Source organism: Syngnathus acus, chromosome 16 (assembly GCF_901709675.1).
Source record: "Syngnathus acus chromosome 16, fSynAcu1.2, whole genome shotgun sequence".
Lineage (NCBI taxonomy): Eukaryota > Metazoa > Chordata > Actinopteri > Syngnathiformes > Syngnathidae > Syngnathus > Syngnathus acus.
Genome location: NC_051101.1, coordinates 1,482,501 through 1,499,454, shown reverse-complemented (window position 1 = coordinate 1,499,454; position 16,954 = coordinate 1,482,501). Strand labels below are relative to the sequence as shown.

Sequence of the window (16,954 nt, the reverse complement as noted above, 5' to 3'; positions counted from 1 at the left end):
TGTCCTGAGTGTTGTTAGTCACCTAAATGTTGAACAGAGGGTGTGATTTACCGAAGTCAAATTCCTTGTTTGGGACGCTCAAACATGGCGAATAAAAAACTCTTGAATCTTGAATATTCATAATTGTCATCTACTCATGAAATGAGCACAACATGGAAACGCAACAGACAAAAAAAAACCACCCCATCAGAAACTCAATTGAATCTAATGAAGTCATTTGTTAAGATTTACATTTGGACTGTCGGCTTTCGCATTGATCTTTTTTTATTGTCCACCAGATGGCACTACATTTCGCATTCAAAGCATGCAGTAAACTAACACAAGTAGGAAGATTTTTTGTAAGATTTTCTTCAAGGGTGGCCGACGACCGAATCAATTCGGTGTGTCGCCACTGATGTTGGATAATGGTCATAACAAACACCAGTCTTTCTTCTTCCAAGTCCACATTCTGTGTTATAAACTGAACACAAGTCCAAAATTTAGGCTGAAGAAGAGTTTAAAGTAACCTAAATGTTTCCACAACAGTTGTCGGAAGATTGAATTTGAGGAAAAAACGGAGGGTGGATCTTTCCAGGTTTGATTGTATTTTAAGGCAGGGTGGTTAAAGCTGGAAACTATTAAGTTTGCGTGAAATTAAAGGAAGATCCTAAAATGCGCTCTAAGCTTTAAAGGTGACCTCCACGATGCACATGAACACTTGGTCAATGTTTCACTACTTGTTTGCACTTCAAAATTCACAACAGGTTTTTGATAAAAGAAAATTTGCAATGTGTCCATTTCTTGGACTTTTCTGGTCTTTCCCAATCTCTGTCGCAATGTGCTGAGCGCACCAACTCTGCGGCCACATCTCGTTTTATTGATCAATTGCAGTATTTGAGGTGGGCGTGCACTCCTCATGATGAAGAAGAGGCGTTAAACCCTAATTCGAAATGAGCCAGGGATCGTGGCTCACAACTACTGTTGTTAGCAAGTTGTGCAAAAGGCACTGAAGCATTGAACAGATGGGCTTGTATTCCAAAGTTAAGAGAAGGTAAAATCAATCGCACATCTAACACTTGTGAACTTTAGCGCTCAAGTTGACTATCTAATTTTCTTTCCAAGGAATGTATATTTTGAGTGAAACTTCACCCGGGGCTCGACGCTCAAATAGTCTCCTCCACGATGAACTCGATGGAGTGCTGCTGCGGGGACTGCGAGCCGTCCATCATGGTGATCTCGCTGCCGTCCACTGTGATGGTGGGAATGGTGATGCCCTGCGCTCCCAGCATGGACGAGGGCAGGATGACCACCTGCGAGGTTCCGTCCATGCCACTCAGCTCCTCAGCGGGGATCATGACCGCCTCGCCGCCGCCCTCACTGGCCTGCAGCACGTAGATGGTCTGCATGCCGCCGTTGCCGTCGTCCACCTCCACCTGGGTGGCGTCGGCAAGGGAGGAGAGCACTTTGGCACCCTCCAGCACCTTCTGGACCTGCGCCGCCTCGTTGGCGCTGGCCACCTCCTCGGCGGCCTGGGCAGCCTGGTCGCCGTGCTGCCGGATGTGCTTGTCCAGGTTGGAGCGGGAGCGGAAGGCGGCGGGGCAGTTGGGGCACGGGTACGGCTTCTCGCCGCTGTGGGTGCGGGCATGCTCGGTGAGGCGGGCCGCCACGCTGAAGCTCTTGCCGCAGATCCAGCAGCAGAAAGGCCGCACACCGCTGTGGATGCGCTCGTGGTCCTGCAGGTGGGGCAGCTGGCGGAAGCATTTGCCGCAGGTGGTGCACTGGCGGAGGAGAAGAAACCGGACAAGACCATTAATATGCGAACCGCTCCCGGTCCGGCTCCAGGGGACTTTTGGCCGGAGAAGCGTCCTCATATTTTACTGTGCCTTCAAGTGCCGCTTGAGCAAAGTTAGCTTTTGCGGCGGCGGGCTACCCGCATGGCTTACTGTGCCTCTTTATAGCAAAGACATTCGCGCATCAAGGGTTAAACATATTTTACGAGTTTTTTCACAAGGTGGGAAGTGAACAGCAGACTTTATTAGAGCACAACATCATCTGCTGCTTGATCCACATTCTGTGGATTTTTCATACTTTTATGAGCGACTACACAAAACCGCAGCATCAACTTTTGTGGCTCTTCTTTTTTAACTTTGTCGGCGAAATTCTAAGAAAATGCATGATTTCTCTCTGTCGCCTGGCTTCAATTAATATTCAGCCACAGAAGGACAGCCTTTGTTGCGTCTCCAATCAAACATCCATCTTTGAGCGCGGCCAGAGTGATGCTGCGTGGTTGCCAACATTAAATCAATTCCCGCAGCGGCAAGCAGGGCGGCTTGGTGGGGAGAGTTGATGTCACCGGCACGGCAAAGATGGAGGGTCGCCAGTGGGATGGGGGCGGCAAAAGAGGTGGGGGTGGCGGGGGATTCCCAGAATAGTAACAGGCAGCGAGGGGAGCTGACAGGTCCTAATTCAGCCCGGCCATTAATCACAAGTACAGCGAGGGAGGAAACACCCGTAGGACACACATACACGCACAGGTTGCAAATGGCTCAGGTCCAGAAGTGGCAAGATGGCCATTGCGGGGATCAGCTTGTGACCGTGAATGCTGGATTTCAATTTGTGATGTAGGTCATGAAAAAAAAGCAGGTCTTCCCAACGATTCTGAGTGACTTTCTTACCTCGAAGGGCCTCTCATTGGTGTGAGTCCTCATGTGAACCTGGAAGGTGGAGTTGTAGGCGAAGCCCTTGAAGCAGATCTCGCACTCGAAGCGGACCCGGCTCTTGGACTTGCTAATTTTGCCCTGGCAGTGGGCCAGCACATGCTCCTCCAGGGCCTTGTTGGAGATGAAACGGCGGCGGCAGGGCCGCACCGGGCACTTGAGCGGCGTCTGGCCGGTGTGGGATAGCCGGTGGAGGTCCAGGCCCTCCTGGGTCATGCAGCGGTGGCCGCACAGGTCGCACTCAATCTGCGGGGGCGTGTTTCAGACTTTCAGGTTCTGATCCTTTGTTGACATGGTGTGGACAACTCCGTAAGGCTTACCTGTCCTGTGGAGCGCCCCCGTCCTTGTCCTCGCCCGCGTCCGGTGTTCCTCTCCTCCTCGCTTGTGCAGCGCTGCAGGTGGATCTCAAGCACAGACTCGTTGATGAACTGGGAGGAGCAGTGGGGACAGACGACGGGCTCCTTGTCTGAAATGGAAGAAATGGTGGGATTGTGAATCCAAGTGGAGATGAACACATTAAAGGTCCTGGCTTCAAATCAAGTCTATTTAGGTAGACTTTCATATGGCCAAAATTGACAACTCATTCCCTGATCTTGACCCTCAAAGTTAGCATGTTTTCCCCATGCTGTGCGTGTTTTCCAAAAACATGCACTTGAGGCTGATTAAGTCCTCTTAAGGTGTGAATGGTTATTTTCTACATGTGCCCTGAGATTGGCAGGCGACCAGTCCAGAGTGTACCTGGCTTCTCGGCCAAAGTCAGGGACTCTAATGAGGACAAGCGCTAAAGAGAAGAAAAAATAAAATAAAAATCAATGCACAGGCGGTGGCACGCGCAAGTACAAGCGCTGTTCGTTAGTGTGCGTTGTAAAACACGTCGAGTGAAGTCCCGCTTCAATTCACTGAGAGAGATATTTGACTCCATCTTAACAGCGCTGCAGTGATCATCTGGTGTTTGAGTTTCAGGAAGCGTACAGCTTTCAATTTAGGAGCATTAATAAGCGGCAACAGTATCATTGGATTCTCCGGGGAGAAAAGGTCACATTGGCTCATTGACACTTTGCCACTTGATTCACTCCTAAATGAACACTGTTTTCCCACTCTGCCAAAAAACAAAACCAGCCAGAAAAATAATCACATATTTCCCAACTGAACATTTAAACAATTTTTCATGTTTACAGTAGGAGAATAAAAAATACACGAGTTCCCACTTCAGACGTAGTCTCATTCTTAAAGCGACTGCGTCACCAGGATTGATGTGCAAGTCGGAACGAGGTTGCCATCTTGCGCTAACTCAGTAAAAGAAATGTCATAATTACAGTAACCCACATGGCAGGACAGCACAATACTTTCATTTTCCACTCAAATGGCATAAGTCAAGTCTATTAGGTGCTAAAGTTCTATTTTAAAAAATTCCTGGTTTACTCCCCGCACCAAAAAGAAAAAAACAAAAACAGGAATGCCGTAAATGAGCGCACATCTCCATGATTGGACGGGTAACACATTTGCAGTGCCAATGCTGCAAGTTTTGCGTGACTAACTATTGCAAGTGATGCTCAGTCTCTAGTGATCAGCTCATCAATGAATTGGCGGCAGATATCCAGGGTCTATTTAGCGAAAACCAAATGCTCTCCTGCTGGGATGAAAACATGTCTGGGGAAGAAGGAGGAGAAAAAAAAAAAGCCAACCGATGGATCATGAGCACGTCAAGTGGTCGTCACCCCAACGGCTGGCAATCTGCTAACCATCAGCACCTTTCTACTCCAGGAGGGACGACCGTCCCGCCCCGGCCCCTCCTTCCCCTCGGGAAGCAACTAATTAAACTTTTATTAAGGACAATCTTGCCCGATGGCCCAGGGCTGATCGGCGGATCGGTGTCTTCAATCATCTCTCGCCGAAGAACGCCGTATCTCTGACCTCTGCCTCGTGCGGACTCATCAAGCTTAACTAATGAGCCCCCCCCTTGTCCCCCACCTTCCTGATTAAGATGAAGTGTGGGCACGTTGACCCAATTCATATACCTGCACCTTTCCAATTCCGTTCCACTTGAGACACAGATCAATGCAAAGTCGGTGCCCTAATGCATGGGCGCAACAACGCCAACGTATGTTTAGTAATAAACAAGATTGACCAGGTGAGTGGGCAGGCATTTATCGCCGAGTCAATAGTAATTGACTGGGAGTTGTACTAATAAGAACATCATAATTGATTCGTTTCCATTACGGCATAGCGGGTTTTTCATTACACGCTGATACCTGCTCTTCCGGTCCCGAACAGAAACACAAAACGACTGACGGGGACGATAACGCAAAAAAGAGGAGCGCAAAGCGTTTCCTGCTAGAATGCTTTCTTCCCGCTGACAATACAAATTGGGTAAGTCCAGGGGGCTCTGACCTTGATGGGTGAGGGAGTGCAGGTCGAGGTCCTTCCTGCGACTGAATGCCTCTCCACAGTCCGGGCAGGGGAATGGGTTGCTGGTGTGGAGAAGTCTGATGATTAAAAAAACAAAAAAAAAACACTTTTTAAACATATGAATAAATAGCCAAGAGTGTCTGAACTAGAAGAACAGCAGTAAACTAAACCCTACTTGACATGCAGATTTTTGCTGCTCGTGACAGGGCTGTCGCCATGTCCACTTAAGGACACAACCTGTCAATAGTGTACAAATGCAATCGTTCTACTCAAAGTTATTGAGGACTGCGACATTGTTCTGAAAATAAAGAAGCTAGGGAGGTGACTTCATCAGCCATTTCACCTCATACTCACAAGAATATAATAGACAGACACGGTGTACACATTTCCTCCCTCCTATCCTGTCCTGCCCTGTCCTGTCCTGTCCACTTAATTTGCTTGGGCTGTCTGTCAATCATACGTGGCTGAAACTCAAGGACGTCGAAGATATCCGGGCACGGCGTGTTCAGAAAGCTTAAAGGTCCGACAAAGCTGCTACACGGCCAGCCGAGAGAAGGGCGTTAATCTAAATGTCATACTGTGATAATGGGACACACATTTAACTGTATTGCCAAGGCTGAATATTCTCACTGAAGAGAAAATAGTGCCGCGAGACACAAAAGAATACATCAAACAATACAGAGAAAGGAAACGTGTTACTTGTGATGGTTGAGCTGTTCCTCTGTGTTAAAGTGTGAAGGACAGAGGGGGCACGAGAAGAGACCGTCTCCAACGTCACCATCTGCAGCATACATCTGCAGCCAAGGACACAGGGAAGGACAAAGGAGGAGGGGAAAAAAAAAAAGAGATTAGTAAGCAAGGTCTTGAAAAGCCTTGTGCAGTACGCTTTATTCAGCCTTTAACTCAGTGAAACGCAAAAGACTAGCACTTACAGAATCCTTCACATTAAATAAAAATAATGCACTAGAGGGCTCACTAAAGAGCAAGAGTAAACAAAGCCAATTAAACAAACATGAAGCGATAGACAAGAATTTGTTTCAAGAGGCAAATGTTTTTGTTATGGTGGGAAGGTACAGGACCAACGGTAGAGGCGTGCCTCTTGTTGAAGAGGCAGAAAAGGGGACCGACCGGTTTGCGTCCGCGCTTGCGACGAGGCTGGTCCGAGGTGTGAATGAGCTGGTGCCTCTTGAGAGTGGCGGCCTGCGTGAAATCTTTGCCGCACACGTCGCAGCAGAAGGGCCTGTTGCCGCTGTGACTCATGGTGTGGCGCAGCAGGCTCTGTGAGTTGGTGAAGGACTTGGAACACACCTGCAGGACAACGGCAAGGCAAGGCGTGACGTGGCTGACTTGTGTTGCTGCAGTGCGCTTGAAGATTCTGACGGCCACCTTGCAATTGAAGAGCTTCTCTCCGGTGTGGCTGTAGACGTGCGTGCGCAAGAAGACGCGCCTGGTGAAGGTTTTGCCGCAGTAGGGGCATACGTGGGGCAGGGCGGTGCGGGACCAGTCCTGCAGCAGCTTGGCGGGTGGCGGGAGGTTCGCCGTGTCCACCGGAACTGCTGCCCCGCCCTCCGCTTCCTCTTTACCGCTAGAATCCTTGTTTCCTAAAAAGAGAAATAATCACTTTTGACATAAACAGGCTACAGGAGCAGATTTGAACATCTTTCCTCAGCAAAGGCCTGATCGTTGCATTGTCAGCTTTCTTACATCAGTTTTGCGGAGTCCACTTTACCTTTGCCAACGATCCGGAAAACCTGCCTGCTCCTCTTTGGGGCTGGTGCATCCGACTCAGTGAGCAAGCGCTTTGAGGTCTGCGCCTCCTCAGTCGGCGACGCGATCTCGTCGCCGGTCTCCACTTCATCTATCGGGCCGCACTCCAGAACGCGGTGCTGCCTGCGATGGTACAGGTACTGGGTGGTGTTCATGAAGGTCTCCTTGCAGTAGGAGCAGGAATGGATGGGCGTGTCCAGGTCGTGCATGGCCCGACGATGCGTGGCCAGCACGGCGGCGCTGTTGAAGCTGCCGCCACATTGGAGGCACAGGAAGAGCTCGGCGGGCTGCGCCGAAGAGGTGGAGGGCGCGCCATCTGGCTCCTGCCCCTCCGCCGCGCTGCTGTGCGGGTACATTTTCTCTGATTGGCTGCTCGCCACTGTGGTGCTTCCTTCGCCTTTCTGCCGGTGTTGCTTGCGGTGGTAGAGGAAGAGGGTGGTGTTGAGAAAGCTCTCGCCGCACACGGTGCAGTGGTGCAAGGCCTCCTCGAAGCCATGCGTCTTGCGGTGGGCCACCAGTTCGGAGACCAGGCCGAAACAGGAGCCGCAGTCCACGCACAGCAGCACCGGATCAGGCTTTGGCTTCTTTAATGCGCCTCTCTTCCTGGGAGACGACTCTTCTAGCGCAGATGACACTGTGACCACCTCGGGAGCCGCCGGGTCGGAACCGTCGCACGACGAAGCTTCAACGTCTCGTGTTTGTTCCTTTTCTGATCCCAAAGCGTCCGCTCGGTCGGACTCGTGCTCACTCACGTCAGGCTCGGCGACGGGATGAGGTTCCTCGGCAGGGAAACCGGACTGCGGCTCGTTGTCCGACTCGCCCACGACGACGGCCCTCATACAGACACCTTCTTTGCGATGACTCTGCCATTGGTCCAGGCTCTTGAAGAGCTCCTCGCAGTCCCCGCACTGGTAGAGGATTCGGGGCTGATCCAACAGTTGATCTTCGCTGAGCTCGGCCTCTTGGGCCTCCATGTCAGCCTCCTGCACCACATTATCGGCAGACTGTGCCGACAGTGTCTCCAGCTCCACTTGGATTCGCGGGCCGACCGTCTCCTCCTGTGTTAGGGCCGGCTGCGAGAACACAATGGATGAGGGAGAAAGAACAGAATAAATGTTCCTTTGGTTGGAGAATAAAAATAAAGGAACATTTCATTGCCACTGTTAGATGACTAAATGCGACAAATTCGTAAAAAAAAAAAAAAAAATACATATACTTTCATTAGTATCATAAAGCACAAAGGTAGTTCTGCACTTGTCAAGGCGCTACACTTACAACTCCCTCGCTCTGATTGACCGTAAATGTTTGCGTGCACTGAACGTCACTGTAAACGCTCTCTTCATCCAATAAAAACATTAACAGCTGTTGTTATGTGGCTATATTCCTTAATAAACAAGCAAATGATAGCCAATGGAGTGGGACGGCATGTGTTATGTCAAAGCTCCTGAAGCTTAATGGCTCCCATCTCCCTGGGTGAATGCAAATTGAAATTTATTTGGAAAATGATCAACAGTAATTCAACAGTCACACAAAACACAAAGACAACGATGGAGGACAAAGGCGCATGATCCAGAGCTGGCGAGACGGCCTGGGCAGTTAGCGAGCATCATGAGCATCAGTCTGCCGAGTGACCTCATTAGCAGCCGTGGCCGGCTGTTCCGAAGCCCCGCCACATCGATTGCCATCTCGCAGATATGGAACCTTTTTCCAGACATGAGATTGAGCTCCACTTGCAGGGTCAGAGTCAGAAAAACTGCACTTAAGACTGGAGAACTTTTTCTAAAGGATCGGTTTTGTCTGTATGACTATTGTTTCAGGCCAAAAGGTTAGCATTTCTATTTTTGTATTCTACCATCTTAATTGAGATTTCAAACAGCGAGACGTCGCAGAGTCCGTGACCCTCGTGAGGATAAGCGGTTCAGATCGTGCACGGGTGGATAAAAGTAGCGAACCCTGTGTACGGATATTGCGAGACGACTTCAAAGTTTCATTGAAACGTATTAAAATGCAGTCTTTGTACGTGCATGCTTTAACATGCAGGACTGCCGCAGTTCTACTGCTCTGCATTAGCAAATTCGCAAGTCTTCAAGGGAATCTATCCTCTGTTAGCTAATGAAAACCGTGGCTGTGTGTTTATTTTTGTGCTTGTGGAATCTTGTAGTAATTTATTGTAGTTACAATTTATTACTTATGAGAAAAATATGATGAAACAAATCATGTTGGAGGCTAATCTGCGACAATGACTTGATGGAGGTCCATAATTGACTTTTCTGCACAACTCCACATTTGCAACATTGACAGCGATACAATTTGTTCTCTATGTGAGAAAAGTGTTCAGCCCTCAGTCCCGCTGAGCTAATCAATTCTGAGAACAAAAAAATCCCACTGAGCGGCCTATAAATTGTGGCAAACAAGCTACGTGTTTAGTGCTCAGCTGCAGGTCAATGCTACCATTTAGGGATCTTCATTATTAATCAGTGAAGCCACGAGCACCTCATGCCGATGCTACGAACGCTTTTTGTAGCGCTTTTTGGAGGAATTCAAACCAGCGAGCTTTTATTACCTGCGTTTGGAGCACCGGAACAATCATAGGCGTGACGCGGGACAAGTCAGCCTGGTCCTCCTCGGCCGTGCAAGTCATCTGGTGCTTCAGCACCTCTTCCAGGGTGTTGAACTCCTTGTAGCAGGGGAAGCACATGTACACCGACTGAGTCTCCATGTCCCCCTGCAGTAGCCAAGAAAATATCAGAAATTAAAGATTTATGTGCTGCAACTAAAAAGATTAGCTTTCAATATAAAAGCAATTGTATGTGTGTGTGTGGTGTATGTGCTTCTGGTGCAAACATTGCCCTCTCCTGATGGAAGACAAGAGTGCCAGTTGTGATGTCACTGTATGCAGCATTCACAGTCACACACCTTGTCTCCCCGCCCTAATTTGTAGGCACATTTCATGTTGTTCAAGAGCCACCTTTCTGCGCTTCTGACATCCAACAACATGCGACGAAGGTTCTCCCTGATTCTACGAGTGCTTAGTGACGTTGGTAATAACATCACACTGCTAAACCTGCAAGGTCTGTAAGCGCCTCACTTAAGTATATGTTAACCTGCTTTAGCTAGGAAAGGCAGTCCTTTACGTTTAAGGGGCACATTTGGAGGAGGGGTCTGGGTGTGGGGGCTCATTTCAGACCACTATTTTAAATCATGAACAACAGATTGAGTATTTGTGCTTAGTAACAGTAATCTAATTGATTGCATTGCAGTTTGCATTTAATTTTTCAATAACTGCTGGGGAAATTTGTTCACATTTCAGACCTTTGCACAATTTAGTCTTCAATGAACAGAACATGTTTATGAAATGTTGGGGTCAATTAAACAAGCCTTGTACTCCAATGACAGTGTATGACTGTACTTGGTAGTGTTTATATTACATATACATTGTGTTGTGTAACTTGCACGTCTTTTTGACCAGATCACCAACTTTCGCTCAGAGGGTTATTTTCTAGTTGAATCTTAAGACTGTGCGGGAATTACAAACACAGAACCGACAAAGTCTGAAGATGAAAGCCAAACGGACTTTCGGTGTGCGTGGGCCTTTAAGAAGCGTCCACACCATTTCAAAGGCGCGACGATTCTCTTTTCGCCTTACTAAACCACAGCAACACACGTTTAAAAAAAAAAAAAAAAAAAAAGCCTGATGAAACGCACACTATTGAAAGCGAACACAGGAAAGGTGGGGCAGGGCTCCGTTTTGATTGTACATAAAAAATAAAACGTTCGATGGCGGCGAGCAGCTCGGCGGCTAATTTAGCAGTCACCGTCATGGACAAGAACCGTTGAGCTAAATGGCCGCCCGGCTAATAGCAAAAGCTAACGGCGTGGCCGCGAGATAGCTCCAAAAGCTAACGAAACGGTTTCAGCATCCCAAACGTTAACGTAAGTATTCCCCTAAAACACTTAGACGACTTCTGCTTCCTCGTCAAGGTTCTACCATGAAGGCGGTGGAGAAGAAGAAAACGGAGGAGAAGAAGAAGGAGGCGAAGGAGAAGAAGAAGAGCATACTTAAGACGGAGGGCGGGATACCCTTCTTCGGTGGTGTAATGGCGGCGATAGTCTAAAAGTCTCGCCGTCCCCTTACCTTAGGAAACGATGCCCCAAAAGTATGAAAAAGAAGTGATCGAACGTCGAGTAACTCACCGCGGCTTGCCGTTACGTTTTGACGTCGAGTCTTGAAGGGGAACTAGGACAACAAGTTGATTCGGGGCTTAGTTGGAAGAAGCACGGCGCTGATTTGTCCAGGTGGTCCCGTAATCTGCCAATGGCATTCGCTGACACTGACATTTGATGGACGAAAGCGCGCTAAAACACGGCGGAAGTGTAACCCGTCAGATGCAAATGTAGTATGTCCACTACGGAAGAGGATTAGGGCTAGTGAAGGGGGGGGTAACACGATTCTGACCTTTTTTCTCAAAATTCTGACTTTGAAGTGAGAATTCCCACTTTAAAGTCAAACTTCCCACTTTACAGGATTCTGACTTTTTTTATTTTTTATTACAGGATTCTGACTTTTTCTCACAGACATCTGACTTTAAAGTGAGAATTCCCATTTTAAAGTCAGAATTCTGAGCCCTAATCCTCTTCCACAATGGTGGAAGATGTTTTTTACGTAAAAAACTATGTACTCAAGTGCAATTACTACACTCCCATTCGTCCTTAGTAGTACTCGTTCAACTCTTGAAATGCATAATGCACAATTTAGATGTGTCATGAAGCCTGTATTTCAATATTAAGGTGCTCATTTCAGATCTGTATTTCAATATATTAGTCATTCTATATTTGTTTTGCAGAGCTGCCAACCTATAGTATTTCACTTCCTGAACATTTTGAAGTTTCACGATTTAAAAATTCTGCCAGGAATATTACAGTATCACTGCACACTTCAGTAAAGGCTATGAATATATACTAACCTCACTAAATCCAAGGCATTGCAATTGCACAAATTAATATTAACGGTTCAGAAAAAAATTAATCACATAATTACTTGATTTTATTATTTGAGACATTTTTGTGGGCCTACACTTGTTAGACATGACTAAAAAATTTCACGTCACAATAAAACTTGCTTCTAGAGCTGAATGGGAGGGGGGATACTTTTATTTGATCACTATAAAGATCGCTTCACCTGAAGACCTGAAATACTTTTGTATACTAACCTTTTTTTGGGGGGTTTTGGTGTTGGTTGAGTGAGTCATCCTGGGTGAAATTAAAAGGGGGTGTCTGAACTTTAAATTTTAAGTTGCCCTCATTCTTCAACAAGAAAAATAAACGTTGCTGAACGCTTGATTACATAGTAGACCTTTGATTTTTTTTTAAATATACAGTATCTCACAAGTGAGTACACCCCTCTCATTTCTGCAATGTTTTAATCATATCTCGTCATGCGACAACACTGAAGAAATGACACTTTGAGACCATGTTAAGTAGTCACTGTAGATCTTGGATAGCAAAGTAAATGTATTGTTACTTCAAAGTAACTCAAAATACAACAATGAATGTGTAAAATGCTGGCGACAAAAGTGAGTACACCCCAACTGAAAATGTCAAAATTGGACCCAAATGTCAATATTTTGTATGGCCACCATTATTTTCCAGCACCGCCGTAACCCTTTTAGGCATGGAGTTCACCAGAGCTTCACAGATCGCCGCTGGAATCCTCTTCCACTCTTCCATTATGACATCACGGAGCTGGTGGATGTTGGAGATCTTAAGCTCCTCCACCTTCTGTTTGAGGATGCCCCACAGATGTTCAATAGGGTTTAGGTCTGGGGACATGCTTGGCCAGTCCATCACCTTGGCAGTGGTCGTCTTGGAGGTGTGTTTGGGGTCGTTATCGTGTTGGAATACTGCTCCGCGGCCCAGTTTACGGAGGGAGGGGATCATGCTCTGCTTCAGTATTCCACAGTACATGTTGGCATTCGTTGTTCCCTCAATGAACTGTAGCTCCCCAGTGCCAGCAGCATTCATACAGCCCCAGAACATGACACTCCCACCACCGTGCTTGACTGTAGGCAAGACACACTTGTCTTTGTACTCTTCACCTGGTTGCCGCCACACATGCTGGACACCATCTGAACCAAATATGTTTATCTTGGTCTCATCAGATCACAGGACAGGGTTCCAGTAACCTATATCCTTAGTCTGTTTGTCTTCAGGATATGGATCCAATTTGGACATTTTCAGTTGGGGCGTACTCACTTATGTTGCCAGCATTTTACACATTCATTGTTGTATTTGTTACTTTGAAGAAGTAATACATTTACTTTGTAGTGTCATTTCTTCAGTGTTGCCCCATGACAAAATATAATTAAAACATTGCAGAAATGAGAGGGGTGTACTCACTTTTGTGAGATACTGTATATTTAAGAGTCCTATAATAGAGCAGCAAATCAGTAGCACTTTTACAATATTTCTGACCTTCACTGGTGTGTAACATTTCTATGGGGAGTTTTTAAACAACAAAGCTCAGCACCCATTGGCACATCCAGAGTGCATGGATATTTCAGCACTAACTATTTCTCTCTCACACACAGTCAGACTACCTCAAGGGGATAATTTGAAATCCTGACAAGACTCCTCTATAAAAGCGCAGTAGGTTTTAATGAAGTCTGCTTGTGTGCGTGATCCCTTTGAGTATTAATGTGCTCGCTGGCGCACTCTCTGCTGACTCTTGTTTTTTCTGAATACACATGCAAAATTAAATGTTTGCCCTCATGCGGCCCGACCCATTCATGTATTAGCCTCTCAGCCAAAACTGTGCAACCTAATGAGATCAAATACAAAAGCTCGAGCAGATATCGTCCCTTTACAACCTCAGTCAAGAAGTTGCTCGGGAGCCTTGTCGGTTCTGAATTCACACATGCCATTACTGATAGTGTTGAGAAAGAGGAAGGCGGGGCAAAACATATGAAGCTCCTGGAACTTCATCACAGTAATGTTTTTCCTTCAAGGTTGAGAGTGGCTGTGGCCCATTTGGCCGCAAGCCATCTCTTCAATACCCATTTGGCGTCTGGTTCGCAAGTCTGGTGGGAGTTGCTCATCCTCCGGTTGGTCGGCAGGGCATCCGAGGGCACACTTTGATTGACTCGTCACTCTGTGAATATAATAGTTTATGCGGCACAGTGGAAGCTCGCTGCGATTGCTCCATTGCCAATTTGGTAAGTGTCGGGCTGGTTGATAAACGGTAGCGGGAGATTGAATAAAACCACTGTAAACTTATTAAGTGTCGATAAAGTCACAAGGGACAGTCAATATTGTCCTGATGGAGGAAAAGGAAAATCACGTCAGCAACTTGGAAGGAGTGACACAAAAAAGGGTGGCGTCAGCACCTTTTCAAGAATTTTTGCTGATCACTAAAGTAAACGTTTGACCGTGTATCTTAAAAGAGGCAATAGTTTGCGTTTTGTGCAGACACCAGCCAAAAGTTTTCAAATACACAATCGATGTAAAGGGTTTACAACAACACAAGACCTCAGAGGAGGATTTCAACAAAAGGCCACCACAGGAAGGAGAACTAGACTCCCCTTTCTGCACTTTCGCTGTGATTCAGTCTGATTCCACTCAAGTCAGGTGCTATTTCCTGGGAGGGATTCTCTCAGTTCTGTCTCCCAAACCCTACAGGTTCCATCTCTCATTCAGTATTCTCCTTGGTCTACACTTGCAAATTCCACAAGTTGGCCTGTCCCCTGCTGCAGTCTTGGGCAAGATTCCATTAGTCTCCCAGCATGAGGGATGTCATTATTCAACATATCTAGTCCCTAAACTTATTCCATCAGTAAAAATCACATGGAGATTCTGTCAGACAGGCACAATCTCTCAAGACTAGTTTACGCAGCTCAACTGCAGCCCGATTCTCTATGGATTCCTTCAATTTTGGAAGCAATCTCAGACCGCCTGTCCTCAGGTGAAATCTATCCAGTCTCAGGGACTACCAGTTAGTCTCCCTCACCCCTCAGGGGCAGCCGTCAAGAGTATTCCATCAGTCTCGCTGCCTCAAGTACAGTTACTTTGGAGTTTCAAGCTCCAGGAGGATTCCATCAGCACCTACCCTTAGGCGCAACTTCTCCAGAATGAAATTTGTCTTCACACTTTGGTTGGAAGTTTGCCTTGGGTATGGATTCCATTATTTCAGCTCTTCCTGGTTTTTCATTTGAGTCACGAGCTGATATGACTCAATGCGAGACTGGCTGCAGTCTCAACTTTTAGTATAGCAAGTGTTGAAGAGTAGCTATGAAAAAAAGGAAACAAATTATTCAAGTGGACTGCCAATGCCTATAAATATTCTAGAAAAGAAGGAGACTGTTACTGCGAAGCCCAAGACTTCATTAAAACCTACGATTCCTCCTTTACACAAGAGTCTTGTGTGAATGGAAAATGATTGCCTTAAGACAATGAGCGTGAGCGCACACGCACGTTTGGTCCTGGTTAAATATCCGTGTACTACTTCAGATGGAGGCTGAAGCCTCACTGTCTAACCCGTTTGTTTACCTGCACTTGCACCTTTTGAATTTGAATCATGCTCAGTTTGGATAGGCAGGCAAGTTCACAAACAGCGGTGTGGAATATCTGCCGTTTGGTGCAGGACGCGACACTCAAACTACACTCTCAAAAGTCACAAACCAAAAGTGGCACAATTCTTTGGCTTTTCTTTTTTTGGGGGGTTGGGGTGCAAGAGTCAAGAATGGTAAAGTTAATAAAAGCTGAGGCTGGAACAAATTGCCTTGACATATTTTCCCTTTTGTTCCAGTCAGCGTGAAATGATTAACTCACAGGCACCAATCACGTCACAGCGTTCCCACGGCGTTTGTGAGAACACGGTGACACAATCGGAGTCTCAATTACAGCTGTGACACGATCAGCACCTCGATTACAGACGCACAATTAAAACACGGCTGTGCGGAGACACCAACAGTTTCATCACTTTATTAATGAGTTGAATTATTTATAGCAAACAAACAAAAAAACTGTCTCTCTCCCCCCATCCCTCCTTGGTCATCCCCTCTAGCCGACCGTTTTTCACTGTTCTATGCACCAATGCCAAGGTCTGTAATCAGACCGTGGGTCAGGGCTGCTAAAACGGATTTTAAAAAGTAACATTAAAACAGCGTGTCGTACAACAGTGGACGGACGGTCGGACACAGGAGACGCTCAATGAAAGGCTCTGTTTTCACCTACTACACGCGTGCGTGTGCACATACACACATACGCACACACACGCACACACACACACACAGGTGCACACAAGCGCGCACGCACGCACACACACACACACCCTTGTAACGTTCTGTTCACATTGAAGCTCAATGGAAACAAGCGTTCCACCAGAGGACTGGCGATCCGAGTCGAGGTACAGTATCTTGGATGTGACTACGTTTTCGGCCCCACTACTACACGATTTTGAAAATAATATACAAAAAGAAACCAAACACACAATACAATAAATAAAACAGTTAAGACAACTATGGGCGGGGAGAAGTCATGACAGGAGAAATGGAAGGAGAGAGATTCAGTTGTGAGACTTTTTTGTTCCATTTTTCCCTCCCTACTGAACCAGGGATCCCCCCCCCCAAAAAAATAAAAAATAAAAGGTAATACCGTATTTACAGACTGCGACTGAGGATAAACAGTCTGGTCGCTTGGACGCGCCATCTACTGGAGAAAAAAAAACATTACAAGAACAACAATTGAATAATAACAAAAAATAAAAATAAGAGTTGATATTTACAGATTAGCTGTGTTGTGGAGGAGCAAGGACAACCAGGAGGGAAGGGGCTCAAAATTCAAGGTCCGAAACAGTAAGTCACTCTGGAGGAAGTACTGTAGCTTTCGGTCAAAATGATGATGAGGAGGTTGGACCCATTTTTTTAGCCTGCTGAAACACTTTCCAGCTTACATGCTCGATATGTGAGCTTCTACTATTCAATTCATACAGTGGCCCTCAACGCCCAAATTTAAAGATAATAGGTCACGGTAAAGCGGGGAAAAGAAAGGCTGCTGCAGTGTGCTTCCTTTGTCATAAAATGTTTTTT

General features: G+C 46.6%; 2 protein-coding genes across 5 annotated transcripts in view; both read right to left on the bottom strand.

The window, feature by feature from the left end:
• Positions 1-213: 213 nt before the first annotated feature.
• Positions 214-11,185, bottom strand: znf574 (zinc finger protein 574). Of its 3 annotated transcripts, none has more exons than XM_037273184.1 (10): positions 11,067-11,185; positions 9,436-9,597; positions 6,835-7,945; positions 6,492-6,706; positions 6,234-6,413; positions 5,805-5,899; positions 5,088-5,182; positions 3,017-3,162; positions 2,655-2,942; positions 214-1,757 (listed from the first exon to the last, which is right to left on the bottom strand). In XM_037273184.1, exons 2-10 carry the CDS (start codon positions 9,589-9,591, stop codon positions 1,143-1,145), a joined length of 2,901 nt encoding a protein of 966 aa, XP_037129079.1. In that variant the 5' UTR covers positions 9,592-9,597; positions 11,067-11,185; the 3' UTR covers positions 214-1,142. The 3 variants fall into 3 exon arrangements, with proteins under 3 accessions (XP_037129079.1, XP_037129081.1, XP_037129078.1); XM_037273186.1 differs by lacking the exon at positions 11,067-11,185 and adding an exon at positions 10,932-11,008; XM_037273183.1 differs by lacking the exon at positions 11,067-11,185 and adding an exon at positions 10,688-10,884.
• Positions 11,186-15,832: 4,647 nt separating this feature from the next.
• gsk3ab (glycogen synthase kinase 3 alpha b) overlaps positions 15,833-16,954 on the bottom strand; it is an 11,350-nt gene continuing 10,228 nt past the window's right edge. Inside the window, exons 11-12 of one of the 2 annotated variants that reach the window (XR_005100576.1) lie at positions 16,651-16,954; positions 15,833-16,577 (exon numbers count right to left, since the gene is read on the bottom strand). The exon at positions 16,651-16,954 is cut by the window's right edge and continues 538 nt beyond it. The gene's annotated coding sequence lies outside the window, so the exon portion shown is untranslated. The other variant, XM_037273326.1, reaches the window with a different exon arrangement.